Source organism: Perna viridis, chromosome 4 (genome assembly GCF_037379345.1).
Source record: "Perna viridis isolate PV_CMFRI_1.1 ecotype Kerala chromosome 4, ASM3737934v1, whole genome shotgun sequence".
NCBI lineage: Eukaryota > Metazoa > Mollusca > Bivalvia > Mytilida > Mytilidae > Perna > Perna viridis.
Window position 1 is genome coordinate 40,505,892 of NC_142448.1, and position 18,292 is coordinate 40,524,183.

At 33.7% G+C, this 18,292-nt stretch overlaps 1 protein-coding gene across 1 annotated transcript; it reads right to left on the bottom strand.

Moving 5' to 3' along the window:
* Positions 1-687: 687 nt before the first annotated feature.
* On the bottom strand, positions 688-12,811 carry LOC148620080 (uncharacterized). Its single transcript, XM_088580666.1, has 4 exons — positions 12,711-12,811; positions 4,906-5,159; positions 2,441-2,539; positions 688-1,428 (listed from the first exon to the last, which is right to left on the bottom strand). Exons 2-4 carry the CDS (start codon positions 5,143-5,145, stop codon positions 979-981), a joined length of 789 nt encoding a protein of 262 aa, XP_088436792.1. The 5' UTR covers positions 5,146-5,159; positions 12,711-12,811; the 3' UTR covers positions 688-978.
* Positions 12,812-18,292: the final 5,481 nt, after the last annotated feature.

The following is an 18,292-nucleotide window of genomic DNA, read 5'->3' on the forward strand; positions in this document are numbered from 1 at the left end:
GTACATATAGTATTCTCACTCTGCTTTTCATACATGTAAGTAGAGGTTAAGATGGCTTGCTTTACTAATTTTTCTACGTAGTGTCTTCATTCTGGTTTAACAAGGGGTCAACATGGCTTTCCCTTGCAAGTGTTCATATACATGTATATTATGTGTGAGTATGTATATATATATATATATATATATATATATATATATATATATATATGTATATAGAAGGGTCTGAAAAATTCCCAACGATGTTAGAACTGCCAAATTTGCGAAGCAAATTTTTGTCGTTCCCTCCGCGGGACTCGAACTCGTACCGCTGTGACATCTATGGCAACACCGCCTGCACTAAAGTCCAGCGCCCTAGACCACTCGGCCAACTAGGCTATATACTTTTTAGAAGTTGTAATTTTAAGAATTTAGATATTTGCTCGGTTAGATAGGTTAACTTGCCATGATATGAATGGTTCTGGTTGGGTTTTTGATTGCACATTCACTCGGATTTCGCTAAGGATACTTTGGGTGGGGGATCCCTTTGCAGGGACATTTGGCACTTTTAGGCCCCACATTTGCATCTTGTAATGTCATTTATTCATATGGTTATCCATTATTATATAACATGTTTTTGCTAGAAAACAATATTGAATAAATGATCTTTCTCTCAATTCTAGTCTTTGTAATGATCCAAACGTAAAATGATTCAAGCCATTATTGAAAATTTTATTAGCTGACATCAAAGAAAAAAAACATCTCTCACACATATGCTGCTGATTTAACACGAAACGCTTGCCAACACATCTTCGAAGTCTGATTAGGTAATTTTCATATGAGTACATACAGCAAAGCATTGTTCTTATATAGTATTACAATAGAATATATGACGCAAAGAAATACCCTAATGGTACATGTATGTTTTACAAGCAATATGTAGGACAACTTTGTGATGCAGTTGTAAGAACTCCGGATTTTCAAAAGAACTAGACAAACTTTTCACAAGTGTCTGTCAAAAGGACTTGCTGTAGGATATATTTTCTTTACACACATTTTTGGGACAAACCCCTTTAGAAGGACTTCGTCAAATCTCTCCGCATAATCATGGTACCTTCTTATTTCAGGTTCGCTGTCGCCTGGCTTAATATATTTTTCCCTTTCCCTATACGTTGTTAGGCCGATTATTTCTACATCTAAAGGCAGTTGTCTAACACCTATTTCAACAATATTCAAACAGCCCCAGACACGACGGCGTCGTGTTTTTAAATGGCGAAACGATACCACCGACTCAAGTCTTGCGCACGTAGATATGTAGGCTGATTCTGCACCATCGTCGCTCCCATTGGCAACGTGCTCGACAATGCTTGTTGTCGAATTTGAATTTTTAGCTGCAAGACCACGATAGTCTTCATTTTCACGAAGTAATCGGTATAATTTTGGGAATTTAATCTACAAAAATATAATTTATGCAAAAAATCAATTTTATAAAGATTGAACCAATTGATCACTTTCATTAAATTGAAGCTAAAATAGATACTAAGGAAAGATAATTCTGACGTTAACTAAATGTTTATTGTATTCTGTTGAGATTTCTTGTCATTTTGCAGTATTTTGACTTATTTAAGTTGAGAAGAAGAAAAACATTAAGCACATTAAAACAAAATTAAATTAACAACCCTGACTCCATTAAAAACTAGAAGCAAGAATTTAACAAGGTGCGCAGGGAGGGTCAGGTTTCCTCTGTTTTGTTTTTCTAGAACTACCCATCGCGTTGTTCATAAAATAAATGGTAGAGGAAAGAAATACTATGCCACTTTGAGAACTTTAAGAAATTACACTCACTACAACAAGGGAGAATATTTCAAACGGTACATGTAACTTTTTCGAGAGTAACTCTAAAAAATCCCAGTGTAGAACAAGAACGACGAAAAACGTCATCTAGGATACACTGATACGAAATGAAAAAAAGGACCTATTATATTAAGAATGCGTCAGATACATTTTTGTACAATGTACCTTAGCATTTATTTTCTATATTAAATCAAGTGTAACATTTTAAGTCACAACCCCATGGATCATCATAACCATTCAACAAATTTATTATGAAGAGCCGTCAACACAAGTATGAAGTTTAAAAAAAGAAAATATATGCATTATACGGGATTGGACAAAAGATTTACAGTATTAACCACATAGCTACATTGTTTACATCCACTCCCCCATTCATATTAAACAACTGCCCACACGTAACAAACATGAATTATGCATTTAATGAAATTAATTCAATATTTATTTTTACATGTACATGTATGGAATAGAACATTTCAAATTGAAGAAAGCGGTAAATAATCGATCCCCATCTCTCTCGCCACACAGTCAATTCAGTATTTCCTAATACCCATTAAAGGAAAGTTTACCCAATAGAGAAGGTACGGTCACTACATTGATATGATATACTCACTGCATCAGGCCTTCCAAGTTGTTCCCTCGTCTGTTGCTCATTTACTTTTGCAAAACTTGTATCTATCTTTCTTTCTGACTCGTCTTTATGGTCCTGATTCTTTGGAAAAATGTAATTGATATAATGCAGTATATGTTAAGTGTTAGTCTTTGTAATTATGTATCACTCCAGCTAAGAATCATGCAAAATGTGATACATGGTTGGAAAGCATACATATTATTATTTTTGATATCTTGTTTAAAATGCTTTAGTAAACAGAAATTAACATCTGGTTTTTCATATAACCCGTGCTCAGAGGAGATAAAAATTGTATAGAATGCACTGTAGAATTAAAAGGTAAGGGAGATAACTCTGTAAATGACACTCAAATACAATAGAATCTATTGGACTTTCAATGTTGATTATCGCCTAAAAGCAGACAGTTTTGAATGAATAATAACACATTTCATAATATAGACCCATAAAACAACTTAATTACAAAAATGAAAATATGTAGCCTTTTTTGGGGTCTATTACATTTTTCAGATTTTGCATGATTCTTACAATGACAGCTACTTAAGAATCAGACAGCATGTGAAACATTTTACGAAAAAACATTAAAAAAACAAGATTTCGATGATGTAATTTGGTTATTTACACCATCAGAGTCAAGGAAAAAAGACAATATTTTCCATATCATGTTGGTGCATTGAGTTATAATTTCATTGAAATGCACTGAAAATGAACATTTTTAAGGGCAGATAACTTTGTCAAAAACCTCTTTTTCTATGATTTTACGAGCAATCCCATGATGTAGAGATCAGATAATGGTCTTTTCAAATGGAGAAAGCATCCTTGAGTTAAATTATATTGTCAGATCTGTGGGGTTGTGACATTCGTGTTTTTATTTTTTCTCATTTTGCCTGATTCTTGCAAATACTTGCACTTAAATCTCTATCCAGTAGTTGATGCTCCCATACAGTAATACCTGTTTTAACCGAGCCATTTGGGACTAAAAGCTGGTTTAGTTTAGATTGAGTGTCGGTTTTCTAATGCAAAGCTCTAAATTGGTTTAAAAAATATAAGATGACTTTGAAAAGTATTTTATTTAGTCAATTTTCAGTATATTCAGAGATGAGTTTAGATTGATTTCACTGTTACCCATTAAATTGCGGACCCTGAAGAGTATTGGGTATGTTTTTTTTCAAGAAATAAGACAACACAGATCAAACTTTCTTACTTTTAAATAAAGCTTTTCTAGTTTAAAATAAAAATCAGATACATTTTCCAACCTCAAAAACATGTTTTACTGCTATTACTGGCCGTATAAGAATCATTTTCCTAAATATTGTCTTGATCGCCGGTGTCATACGGTATTTTGATCTCCGAGAAATATTGACACGGGATTAAAATATCTCATAGCGACATTTTGACCCCCCTTATGATAATTATGATAATATTACCCCTATGGGAGAAGGTAGGTTAATTTATCCCACCGAGGTAGAAATGCAAATGTATCGCAGCAAAGGTGGGGGGGGGGTAAAATTTATTGCAGTAAGTGGGTACAAATATCGTAATAAGGGGTTAAAATATCAAACCAGGGTTAATTTATCGCAGCATGTCGGAGGGGGTAATTTATTTCAGCAAGGGGGATCAACCTTCTGCTGCGATAAGTAATCCCCCTCTGTGATATTTAACCCCCCCCCCATGCTGCGATATTTCTATCTCCCTGCTGGGATTTTTACCCCCCTCCCGTCCTTGCCTCGATAATTTATCCCTCTTGCTGTGATATTTTAGCCCCCTTGCGATATTTTAACACCTGGCTGTGATAAATTTACCCCCTGTTATGACATGCATTTTTGTATAAACTCCCCTACTGCGGCAAATTAACCCCCTCTGGGGGATTTAAAAGTCAGAAGGGGGGTTTACATGTTAAAATAACCCCGGGGTCTATATTTACTATTGAATACTATTTAATTGTCAATACTTTTTTTAATATTGGGACATCTGGGAACAATCTCTCTTCTCTGTTTCTCCTTTTACACCAATGAAAGCATGAACGGAATGGCATTTTTGTTCTAATTCAATATGGAGGTACGAAAGAGGGGGTATTACATGTAAGCATTGCTGACAGATTCTCTAGTTTATTTAATTATTTAGTTTGGGTTCGATGCCGTGACATACATGTGTATACCGATTCCTCATTTATACTCGTTGTCAACAAATTACGTGGATTTGATCAAACCATTGCATGTTGCTCATGCGTACTCTAATATGTGGAGGTAAATTAAAGTTCTTCATTAGTTTTTTTTCATCTAAAAATATATTTCCGTCATAATTGTATCTTAAGTGTTGATAGCCATACGATCAAGACATATTGTTATGCTTTATGTTTATTTTTGTTTAGTACTGAATTCCCTTACGTTTGGATCCGAGGGTTTGAAATCCATGAGTGTACCAATCTTTTACAAGTCGTTCTTGCTTACCTTACTGTCGTCATCTTTAGACCTTTTTGACTGAGGACTTGGTTGTTCGTCCTCTTCAGATAATTTTCTTTTCCGATATGCATTGTGTCCTTGATTTTCAGTTATTTCATTGTTTATCTGATGTAAAACACTGCAACCTGTTTCTTCGTCATGATCAGCTAATGATTCTGTGCCAGCATTTTTGTTTCCGTCAATACCATTCGACGATATGCCGTTTTCTAGTCCAACCTGATTGTCCATTGCTTCTTTACAACCTAGTTATTAAAAGACATATTATATACTCTGTTATTAGTATACATTGAACCCTGTATGAACCGGACTTATTTTGGACTAACTATTTTGGTTAAGGAGTGTGAGGGACACAACTCTTGAAATCAGTGATATGTTTGTATCATATTCAATTTCGCCAAAACCTATCAAGGTTTCATTTGACACAGAATAAAATCAGTCCAAGTTATTTTGATGCTTACAGGTACATGAGATTGATATAAAATGCTGAATACAAACGTTCCAATCATTTGTAAAAGTTGTGTTCCTTATCCTAGGTCTACCTCTTTTTAACAGGTTTTCAGTTTACTATGGTTCAAAATCTATTTCAATTAAAGTAAAGGTCTTTGGACGGGGTTGTGGGAATTATTAGTATTCAGGCAAGCTCCGCAGAGCTCGAAATTCACTGTAGACGTTGATGCCAACCCTCTCAGAAAAAGCAAGAATCTTGCAAAGTCGGGAAACAGTAAATGGTAAATGATTTACCGCGACGTTTTTCGATTGTCAAACGACGTACATTTTATACATGTATGATTTGAATAACGCTCGGGAATTTCGAAAAACCTGTGTGCAGCGGTTTGTTTCAGAGGAAACGAACGTCTGCCGCTGCGTGGAGCATGGTATTTAGGGTCGGTTTAGACTGGTTTCACTGTTTAAACAGCAATAATCCATATTCTACTCGTTGAAAGTGGAATAATTTCTCCCTATAACAATATTTTTTCCCTATGAAATGTTCATTCGTTTTATATTAAAAATTGTTGTAATTATAAAAATTTCTTTGACTTTGAAATAATTGTTTTTGCTCTATCGTCCACTACGATACTCTATCATTTCACTACACATATACAATACCATTGTCTACATACAGAGGAAAAATGAATGTACTGTGAAATGACTATTCCTTATTGGGTTCCAATTTGTGTGGTTTTCGTGCGTATGCCAAACCACACATTTGGATACCAACGAAAAGGAGAATCCCATTGATGTGTATACTGAAAACCTCAAAACCACGAATTCAAAAATCTTTCTAACTCTACGATAATTGGTATCCACGAACTAAATTACTTTTACAGTAATTATATATTTCTTACCCCTTCTAGACTATCGATTTACATGTATATCCGAGAGAGTGTTTTGTCGAGGTAGGCAAATTTCAGTCAGATATGTAAAATTTTCTAGACAGGCTATACTTATTTTTAAGAATAGGGTCGACTTTCAAATTAGCATATTTACCCATTCTAACACCCAACTTCTCAATCTGTCTCCCTTTTTTGGTATTGAACCTAGTTGTATTGTTTAAAAAAATCTACGCGTGCATGTACAAGTAACATGACTCTCCGGACACCAAATATTTTCGTTTTGCATTTTAATTAAATTTATTTTATTTGTTTTATTGAAAAAATAAATGATAATTTATAGCACTATAAGTACTATTTTATAATTCATTATTTCATATTACATTACATGTACATGTAACTTATTTCATGTACATGTTTACCTAAACAAGTGAATGGGCCATAAACTAGCTGTAATTCAATTAGCGGGTTATAACAATACACACTTACATGTACGCGTGAGTGACTTTTTACACGCGTCTATGAAAATACGATATTTCTTTTAGATATCCCATTTTTTACTAATTATCTAATATTCAAAATTCCAGATACTATCCCAACATTATTGGCTTTATACTCTCAAAATTTGAAGAATATCGATTATATCGCTTCAAATCTTAACATCATTTAATGGTTCCTAGTGCTCTCAGGACTCCTGAGTGGTGTTCAGACATACCCTAACATTTTGCTTATGCAGAGTTTACATACGTAAGTAATGCGGACATATGGACGAATTTACATCCGTGTGTGAAACATACATGCAAATAAATTTACACATGTGCTAATATGATCACGAGAATGGGCTTTTAATCAGGGCTGTCTTGGGTACACGTACAAGTACATGTATACTATTATAAAATTAAAGTTATAACTTGGCATGGACAAATATAATTGTTTGCCCAATACATGTATTTGTACAGTTGCGATCACTTATAACCTCTCTTCGATTCTCTCAGAATTCGATGTTATAGAACTGTTCTAAACTGTCAGAAACTGTTCTGACCTGCGACACACCTTGTCAGGGTCTGTCAGGGCTTTGGACAACCTCTGTCATGATCTGTCATGGGTCCTGACACTCTCCTGCCAGGAACTGTTCTAGCTAGAGCAGATACGAGGATTAGAAGAGTTCCTGACATATTCTGATAGTCACTAGCTCGAGAATACTTCTCTGACTGAATTACATGTACAGTACATGTACGTGATTCCGAAAAAAAAAGTCGTAGCACCCGAATCCAGATTTCTACGACGAGAAGAAAGCCTTGCTATGTTTGAACTTAATTTTTATTTTCAATCTTTGACATGACTTTTATGTATGGAATGCAGTACCAACAAAAGATATTGCCAGCCGTACCTGCTATGGCCCCGACTTTAAAAAAAAATGGACAGATTTTTTGTTGTTGCAGACACCAATATTGATAATTTTAATTTAATGCAGACATTTTAGAAAAAAATAGCATTTCAGTAATTGATTTTAGACCCTCATGGAAATTAAAAGTGTAGGCACTCATACATTTTCAAAGAATATGACATCTTTGAAGAATTTCGACCCAAATTAATGTTTGGCAGCCACCCACATAATAGTTATATTGAAACACTAAGCATTTTGGTCATTAATTTTAGACCCTCATGGGAATTAAAAGTGCGCGCACTCATACATTTTGCAAGGATATGACATTTTTGAAGAATTTTAACTCAAATTATTATCATACCAGCCACTAAATGAGACTAATATTAAAACAATTAGCATTTTAGTCATTAGTTTTAGACCCTCATTAAAATTAAATGTGTGTGCACTCATACATCTTGCAAAAATATGTGAATTTTAATAATTTTGATTGAAATATATGTGTAGCAGCCACCCACAGGATAGTTATATGGAAAAAATAGCATTTTAGTCATTGATTTTAGACCCTCGTGGAAATTAAAAGTGTGCGCACTCATACATTTTGCAAGAGTAATCAAGGGATCCAAGGGTATAGCGGTAATCAAACGAATGTAATCAAGGGACAACGACGAGACATGGAAAACAGACGTACACAACAAAGAACATGAAGTAACTTAAATCATTCATACAAAGTAAAAAAAAAACAAAAAACAAATGAGCAACTCGGACTCCACTAAAACTGGGAGCATGGACCAGGTGCACCGATAGGGTCAAAACTAGATTTCCTAGTACAAACACGTGAAAGCGAAATAACTCCTCTGAAACGTAAACTTAAAGAGAAAGAATCAGAAATCGAGCATCTGAAGAGTGAGCTGCAGTATATGCGTATTCAAAATACAAAACTACGAGCAGAAATAAAACTGAACTCTAAGGAAATTAAAGATTTAAGAGATAACAAACACGTGAAAGACTTATATCAGGGAGAAGCGTCAAAAATAACGAGCCGTTTAGACTCAATTGACGGCAAATGTAAGGAATTTGTTTATAGCAAAAAGAAACAGTATTCTGATATAATAGTAAAAGTAAGAGAAAGTAAAGAAGTTAACCCTGATAATTCTACTGTCGTACCCATTCCCGATAAACTCTAACATAGAAACTAGACTTTCAGATGAAGGGACAATACCGGAGTACACTCACCCCGCATTGTAAACAATAAATCATGTAGAAACTGTAATCTAATTGACATCCCATTAATCGGTGATGGTGCAGGAAAACAGTGTTATTCAAAAGAAACTGACACAGATATATTCAAAAGTGTTGTGAGAAAAAGAACGAAACGAATTGTCCTTTATAACATTAAGGGTGTCAACCCGTATGATATGGTGAGCAGGGCTGTTGTAACCTATGCTGAGAAAAATGGTGTTAAAGTAATTTACACGAAACTTTTGAAGCAGCGTGATTTTCGTGGAAGATCCACGTAACATTGATGAAAATGACTTTGAAAAAAGTTATGAATGATGAGTCTTTTTGGCCTGTAGGAGTCTATTGGCGGCAATACATACCATACAACAACACCAATTCAAATCAAATATGGGGTTAAGATACACGTATTTCATAAGTAGTTTTGTTTCACTTTCTATCATGATTAACTTTTTATGTTGGAATATGAGGGGTGCCTTGTATGGCACAAGTTACTTAGAAACTTTATTGCGATGTTCAGATATTTGTTTTTTTTTCACTGAACATTGGTTAAATGATACTGATAGATTATGTGAAGCTCTAATAAGTTCTGAAATTTCAAGGATATCTGTCTAATTTGTAATTTGTTGCCATAAACAAATTTTCCACAATCAGAGTATATGAAACATCTAGATATACTATCATGTTACTATGATATTTTGAGTGAAGATTATGTCACAATTGTTAGGGGAGATTTTAATATTGATATAAACAATAAACAATACTGTAATGGTGGATTTAACGTATGGGGTCTTCATATTCCTGCTATACCCCTTGCTGGTAATACAACTATTCAAAGTACAACGATCAGTGCTTGTCAGAAAATGCTAAATATTGTAAATGCATATGAGAAGAAATGGAAGCTTCCTTCCAAAAAAAGAACCGTAATTCAAACGAGCAAATATCATTAAACCTGGGTGATTCTGTAATTGAGTGTAAGAAACAAATAACTTATGCAGGGACAGTAATTGACACGGAAAATAACACACTTCAAAGAACTGAAAACTCAAGCAAAAACTTCACTCACTATATTCTGTTGGTTTAAATCCACGCAGTATGAATTCACTTACAAGTAGTATTATATGGAAACGTGTAACCCTTCCTACTCGACGTTTTGCTTGTGAAACGTGGGGATAACTTACCAACCGAGGTATCAATATTCTTGAAACAACACAGAGATATTTCTCAAGATTCATATTTAGATTTTATAAAAGAAGCCCCTCTGATTCCTGTGTTGGTAATTTGGGATTTTGGTCATTAAATGGATATATCGACAAAATGAAATTGTTATTTTTTGGACGATTATCCCGTGCTAAATCTGACTGTTTTCATAAACTGTTATTTAACCTACGCATAGGACAGGTTCTTACGGCTGACTACAGTAAAAAATCAATAACTCTTGATTTCATCAAAATTCTGGCTAAATATGACCTAACACCTTTTATAGAAGAGTTTTTGACTAGTTGCTATTCCCGACCAAGCTACTCTGGAAGAAAATTATAAACCAACTTTGGAATTTTTTGAAGAAAATCAATGGCGATCTGCATTCATGAAATGACCAACCCTGGTGCGATATGCGAAAATACACACAAGTCTTACTGAACATAGACTATTACGGCTGGCGGTTTTATATCCAAACAATAACGAAAAACTGTTGATACTTATAAAGCTAGGCTCTTTACCGATTAAGGCAGCCAACTGTTCTTTATGCAACATTTACTCATTTGACATATTTAAACACTTAGTCCTAAGTTGTGAGCATTTTCTGAATACTCGAACTGAAATGTTTTATGGAATAGTCGATATTTTACCGATCAGTAACTCCATCTGTTATTTCTAGCAAGACGATGACGAACTTATGATTTCGCTTTTGAGTGGAATGACGGACAGTATTAAAGTGTTATCTGCCAACTTACGGATTGAATTGATATGTCACACCGCTGACTCTATGTATAAGCTTCATGGCGAATTCAAATACTCCTATACTGTCTTATATTCGACCTCACTTAGATGTATTGAATATTGTATGATGATATGACTTTACTTTGGATTCAATTTATGAGTTTTCATGTGTAAATATGTTTTATCTGTTTGTTTCCTTGAATAAGTTTGAGTTGTATATACTGATGTAACAATAATATGCTCATCATGTTAATGGAGGAATAAAAGATAATCAATCAATCAATCAATCAATCCAGTCAATTTTCAGTTTATTCAGAGATCAGTTTAGAATGGTTTCTCTGTTACCCATTAAATTGCGGACCCTGAAGAGTATTGGGTATGTTTTTTTTAAGAAAGAAGACAACACAGATCATGCTTTTTTACTTTTAAATAAAACTTTTCTTGTTTTACATGTTTTACTGCTATGACTGGCCGTATAAGAATCATTGTCCTAAATATTGTCTTGATTGCCGGTGTCATACGATATTTTGACGCCCGAGAAATATTGACCCGGGATTAAAATATCATAGCGAAATTTTGACACCCCTTATGATAAATATGATAATATGACCCCTATGGGAGAAGGTAGGTTAATTTATCGCACCGTGTGTTGAAATACAAATGTATCGCAGCAAGGGGTGGGTGGGGGGGGGGGGGTAATTTATTGCAGAAAGCGGTTGCAAATATCGTAATAGGGGTTAAAATATCAAACCCGGGTTAATTTATCGCAGCATGTGGGAGGGGTAATTCATTGCTGCAAGGGGTTTAACCTTCTGCTGCGATAAGTAACCCCCCTCTGTGATATTTAAACCCCGTCTCTGCTGCGATATTCCTTTCTCACTGAAATCAGTGATATATTTGTATCATATTCAATTTCGTCAAAGCTATCAAGCTTTCATTTAACAAAGAATAAAATCAGTCCAAGTTACTTTGATGCTTACAGGTACATGAGATTGATGTAAAATGCTGAATACAAACGTTCCAATGATTTGTAAAAGTTCGTTATCCTAGGTCTACCTCTTTTTAGCAGGTTTTCAGTTTACCATGGCTCAAAATCTTTTTCTATTAAAGTTAAGGAACTTTAAAGTGTCTTTGGGCGGTGTTTTGGGAATTATTAGTATTCAGGCAAGCTCCGAACAGCGTCTAACGTTCGATATTCACTGTAGACGTTGCTGCCAGCCCTCTCAGAAAAAGCAAGAAGCTTACAAAGTCGGGAAACAGTGAATGATTAAACGCGACGTTTTTCGATTGTCAAACGACATCTATGCATGATTTGAATGAGTAATCAAGGGAACAAAGGTTGTAGCGGTAATCAAAAGAATGTGATCCAGGGACAAAGAACAGACATGGAAAACAGACATACATGACAAAGAACATAAGTAACTAAAATCATACATACTAAATAACAAAAACAAATTTGCAACTGGGACTCCACTAAAAACTGGGAGCATCGACCAGGTGCACCGGTAGGGTAAGCGTCCTCTGTTTTTCTAGAAACACCCGCCGAGTTGCTCATAAAAAGTCAAGTCCGGGGTAGACAAACGATGAAAGGAAAACTATGACCCGTTGAATAAATCAGTTAACATTGTGCAGATGGATACACCATAACGATCCACGAGTTCATGATGACGACCATAAACTTCTGTAGTGATGACTTCAGTATTGTAGCAACATAACCCTATTCCAGAATCCTATTTGTTCTAGCGCAATACAAAAAGTCTGCGTAGTTTCGGCAAACTCTGACATAACGTATGAGTCGTGATATGAGCACCCCATACGCAGGTGCTGAAGGGATGTTGCCACAGATGAAATGAATTCTGAATGAAAAGTCATCACGTTTGTCGTAAAGTTTAGTTTACCTTCACCATTGATTTCTAAGTGTAGGTCAAGATATGAGGATGACTTCACAGTGTTTGTAGTATCCTTTATCCCAAGTTCTTTGGTGTAGATGCGATGTATCAAATCCCCGAAAGTAGGATTGTTTAAAGGTAATTCATCATCTTTATAGCGGAATCTGAGATTAAAGGATCTAGCCAAACGATATTCTTTCTTTCGGACCAGACCAGCTATAAAGTCAGCCTCATAAGAGTGAAGGAATAGGTCAGCAAGTAAAGCAGCATATTTTGTTTCCATTGGAATGCCGACTACATGACATTTTTCAAGAATTTAACTCATATTATTATATCACTATATGAGAGTAATATTGAAACATTTAGCATTTCAGTCATTAATTTTAGACTCTCATGGAAATGAAAAGTGGGCACTCATACATTTTCAAAGAATATGACATTTGTAAGTGATTTTGACCCAAATTAACGTGTCGCAGCCAACCACATGATAGTTTTATTGTAAAATTTACCATTTTAGTAATTAATTTTAGACCCTCATTGAAATTTATAGTGTTCTCACTCATACATGTACATTTAGCTGAAATATGACATTTTTTTTGAGAATTTTAACCCAAATTAATGTGGCGCAGACACCTACACGATTGAAAAATTAACCCTTTTAGTCATTAATTTTAGACCTCATTGAAATTAAAAGTGCGCACACTCATACATCTAGCAAAAATATGTATATTATATGAATTTTTAATGTAATATATATGTCATATGATAGTGATATTTACAATTTTTGCATTTTATACAGTAATTTTTGACCGGTATGGAATTTAAAAGTGCCCACACTCATACATTTTGTAAGAATATGACATTTTTAAAGAATTTTGACTCAAATTAATGTGTCTCAGCCACCTACATGATAGGTATATTGATAGAGATAGTATTCTAGTCAATAGTTTTAGACGATTATGAAAAATAAAAATGCTCTCATATACATTTTGCAGAACGTTTTGAATTTTTACTTAAAAACAGGTGTCATAGTCAATATTTTGAAACTATAATATTTATAATTTCTACATTTTCTACATATAAGACCAAATAGGTAAATTGGAATTGCTCACTCTCACATTCATTTCTAAAAATGGCATTTTGAAGAATTTTGACCGAAATATTTAGGTATCAGTCACTCATTTCATGCTAAAATTGTCAATTTAAATATTTCATTGAATGATTTGTGACCTTTATGTTAATTAAAAGTAGCTTTCACTCAAAAAGTACTTTGTCAATATTGAACTTCGTAAGAATTACATTAAGAAATGTAAAATGATATACATGTAAACAATGACAATTTTTGATGAATGACTGGGTCGTGATCGACAAAAAATTGAACATGAACAACGATCGAATGATTGTGGAATGATGATCACGGCGAGCTCTATATAACTGGAAATTCAATGTAAATTTTGAAATAAAGATTTTGATTCCTAATCGGATTTGCTAATTTACATTAATCACATATTTTCCAATATTAATCGCCGACTTCCTGTTCTAAATTACGTCACACAGAATAGACAGATTTAGTGTCAGGAACTTTCCAGGGGTGTGACAGTTTAGAACCGTTTTACGTATTTTATATGTCACGACCCTGGACAGTTTCTATCAGGATCTGTCAGGGAATAGGGTAAAATATGTCCTGACCCAGGACAGCCTCTATCAGACTCTGTCAGGATCTGTCAGGATTTCTGTATTAACTATTGTCGAAGAACAGTTTTCCTGACAGATTCTGACATATATTAAGAGAGGTAAGAACTGTAATGGTATTATCAAAAATACATGTATGGTAACTTCTTAACCTGTCAAACGTTTTGACGATAGAGCTACATGTACGAAGATTTTGATATGTTAATGAAAAAAATAAAGAGATATGACGTTAATAATGAGACCAGGCAGAATTTATATCTGAACAATTTTTTTTACTAAATTTTGTACAATCAAGTACAATATCAATCAAAAATCTTTTATCGTTGGATTTGCTTCCCTAAGTAAACTGTTACCAGTTACCTGATTTTTTTCCATTATTAATGATTCTTACAAACAATTACTCTAAAAAATTGAAATTTTTGGTTTTTATGTCTTCTTGGATACACTTAAGTTAAACTTTGGATTAATATATTTCGTCGTATTTTGGACCTAATGCTGCGAATAAAAGGTTGCTTTATGAAACACATATTAAACATACCATCATATGCAATATTGATATGCTCGATATTTTCCTATTATACATCTAGATCTCAAAATTGTATTACTAATGATGTAATTTTGACCAAAAGCTACATTTGTAACTTGTAAAAAAGTAAAAAAAAAGAAATAAGAGCTACTCTTTACGTGTAATTCAGAGGTACAAGTATGTACGAAAAAATAAATATCTGAAAATCTTACATAGACTGGTCGACATCAATCCAGTTTCGTTTTATTACATAATGTGTTATCTAAAACAGGCTTAGTTTTCAAAAACACATTGTTAAGATAATGGACCTTTTCCCATTTAAGTGCAAACAAATACAATTAGTCATTGTGTTATAGAATACTGTAGTTTATCTGAATGATTATGGTTGTCATTTACTAAGGGAAAAAATCATGCTGAGAGATAGAAAATCTTCAGATTAAAGTTATCAAATCCCGTTAAATGAATAACAAATAAGTGGTGTTCTCTAGTGAAATTTTGATATGATTTGAACTGTCTGTTAACCAAAAATAATTCTCTTGTTTCTATACTTACATGTAAGTAGCAGTCTCCATAAAAATCAGACAGAAGGTGATTCATGTATGTCAAAAATCCACCGAACTCAGTTTTATTTCTTGTTCAGGAACCATTATACATTGTAAATCACAGAACCAGTCTTGGTTTTTCATTTGGGTCGCGCTTTTGAAATGAAATTTAGATAGATTGTACATGAAATTTGTACTTTGCAAGAGTTATTTTTTCTTGATGTGGCTTCATTTGGGTGGGAGATAAATATACGATTTTCTGAAAAGTGCATATCTGTATACAGAAAAGATGTTGTTATGTGAAATTATAGCATAATTATGTAAACTTAAAAAAAGCATCCTTTGTTTAGTGGGTTTTTCTTCACTATGAATCACTTCACTATTGGCAGTTTCTGAATTTTATGTGGACTAGTACTTAAAAAGGAGATTCTGTTATTTAAGAACTAAATTTGGCTTTTGCTTCAGTCATTTTCCGACTTATAATTTCCATCATTCGTTTGCCTTAAAATCTTGATTTTTCACAAATTGTACCCCCCACAATTGTTTTCCTAGCTTTGCACAGTCTTTGCTTTTATTTAGACCCTTAAGCTGAAATCCTGGATCCGCTCCTGGAGAGTACCCATATGAAGTTATTTTCATTCTTGGTTTTAATCTCAAGTAATATGTAATTGCATGAAGATATAAGAAGTAAGATGAATATGTTGCAGTTGTTATTACAATCCTTGGAACGCAAATAATTTCAACAAGTTTTTTACTGTTTGTTTTTCACATTCATATCTGTATTTTAGGAAAAACGAGGCTCATTCATTCAAGATGTTATATAATTTCATGACTTGTCTCCCCTACTGTATTTAACATGTTAAAATATGCATTCATTAATTCACATTAGTGCATTTAAATATTTATTCAAAGGCTGACACCATGAAGATAAAGAAATGTGGTATACATGTATTCATTTATAAAGAATTTTAAGTACCTTAATTTTGCGTGTTCACTTACCGTCCATTGGGTATAGGGTAATCGAGAATGAAGTATGTGTAGTTTGGAATGGGATTTTTTGCGTCAGACAATGGGTAATAGGCACTGTGGCATTGGAAATGGGAAATATAAAGACACATTGAAAATGAACGACGTTTATTATTATGCATAAGTTTGTTTTACTGACAGGTGCAATATATATAAAATATAAAATATAATGTACAACATATAAAGCAATACTTCATATCAAAACAGGTATCGTCCATGTTTTTTTTTATGTATAACACAATGTTAAATATGAATGGATGATTATACACAGGAATGTTGTCGTACAAATGACTATGAATTGGAAATTTGGCAATCGGTGAATGTTACTGATTTTGAAAAAGTTAAATTACATGGATTTTCTTATCCGGAAATGGCCCTTTGCAAGTGCCCTCGTTGAAGATCAAAGATCGTGTTCTCTTTCAATCGCTACACTCGTGAAAAATATTTGAATTTCAAAAATTATAACCCGTTTTTGATTTTCACTCATGTAAGAACTTATTATTCGTATGATGCATCAATAGATTGAACTGTGCCTCGTGAAAAAGGAGTTGTTGAATATGAAAAATCCAGGGTTCTGAACTGAAAAGCGTAATTTTGCTTTGAGTTTTTAAAATAAGGTATAATTTTCATTTTTAAAATAAGGTATAATTTTTTATTAAGGTACAATTAAACCTTAGAAAAGCAGAGGACGCTTACCCTGGCGGTGCACCTGGTCCATGCTCCCAGTTTTTAGTGGAGTCCGAGTTGCTCATTTGCTTTCGTTACTTTGTATGTATGATTTTAGTTACCTTATGTTCTTTGTTGTGTATGTCTGTTTTCTATGTCTGGTGTTTGTCCCTGGATAACATTCTTTTGGTAACCGCTATAACCTTGGTTTCCTTGATTACTCTTTCAACCCATATTTGCCAATAATTTTCCGTAAATGTTTATGTATGTAAAATTAGCATGTCTAAACTTAATAATGACAGAATTTCGGAGCACGTAGCTTTCTTGGCTTTTACTTTTAACTTAAGGAGGTAGACCTTTGGTAAAGGAGACAACTCTTGAAATCAGTGATATGTTTGTATCATATTCAATTTCACCAATGCCTATCAAGCTTTCATTTGAAACAGAATGAAGTCAATCCAAGTTATTTTGATGCTTAGATGAGATTGATGTAAAATGCTGAATACAAACGTTCCAATGAGTTTTACGAGTTGTGTCCCTTACCCTAGGTCTACCTCCTTAAGCTTGTAAGCTTTGATTATTAAATGTGCATCTGTTCTTAAGATAGATACTTATTTGATAATTAATTGGAAGGAGTGAATAACCAAAATATGATGACGAGTGCCAAAAAACGCCTTGATTTAACGAGTATACTGAACTTGTTCCGCGCACGAGTTAAATTCCCAAGCCTTCTTGGCACGAGTGTCAATTATGTATATTATTATGTATATTTTAGTTAATCACGATTACCAATTGTTTAACCTATTTATTATATAGATTTCCCCTCTTATTCTTTGCTAAATTCTAAATTTTATTTAAATTTTGTAAACGGCGGATTGATACACATGTTGTTACGTATTGGCGGGAGAAAGTCCGAAAAGTGTGAATTATGGAAAAGTTTTATACAGAGATACTTCTATAAATTACTGTTATCAACAAATGTGAAATTATGATTCATACGCAAGTAGAGTAATGGAAAGTAATGTAAAGTAAACAAAAGATAACCCGAATACAAAATCCTTAAATCCTGTACTTTTTTTTTCAAGTGATCTGATTTGTCGAAATGTGACTTTAGCAGGATTTCAGGAAAAACTTTTTAC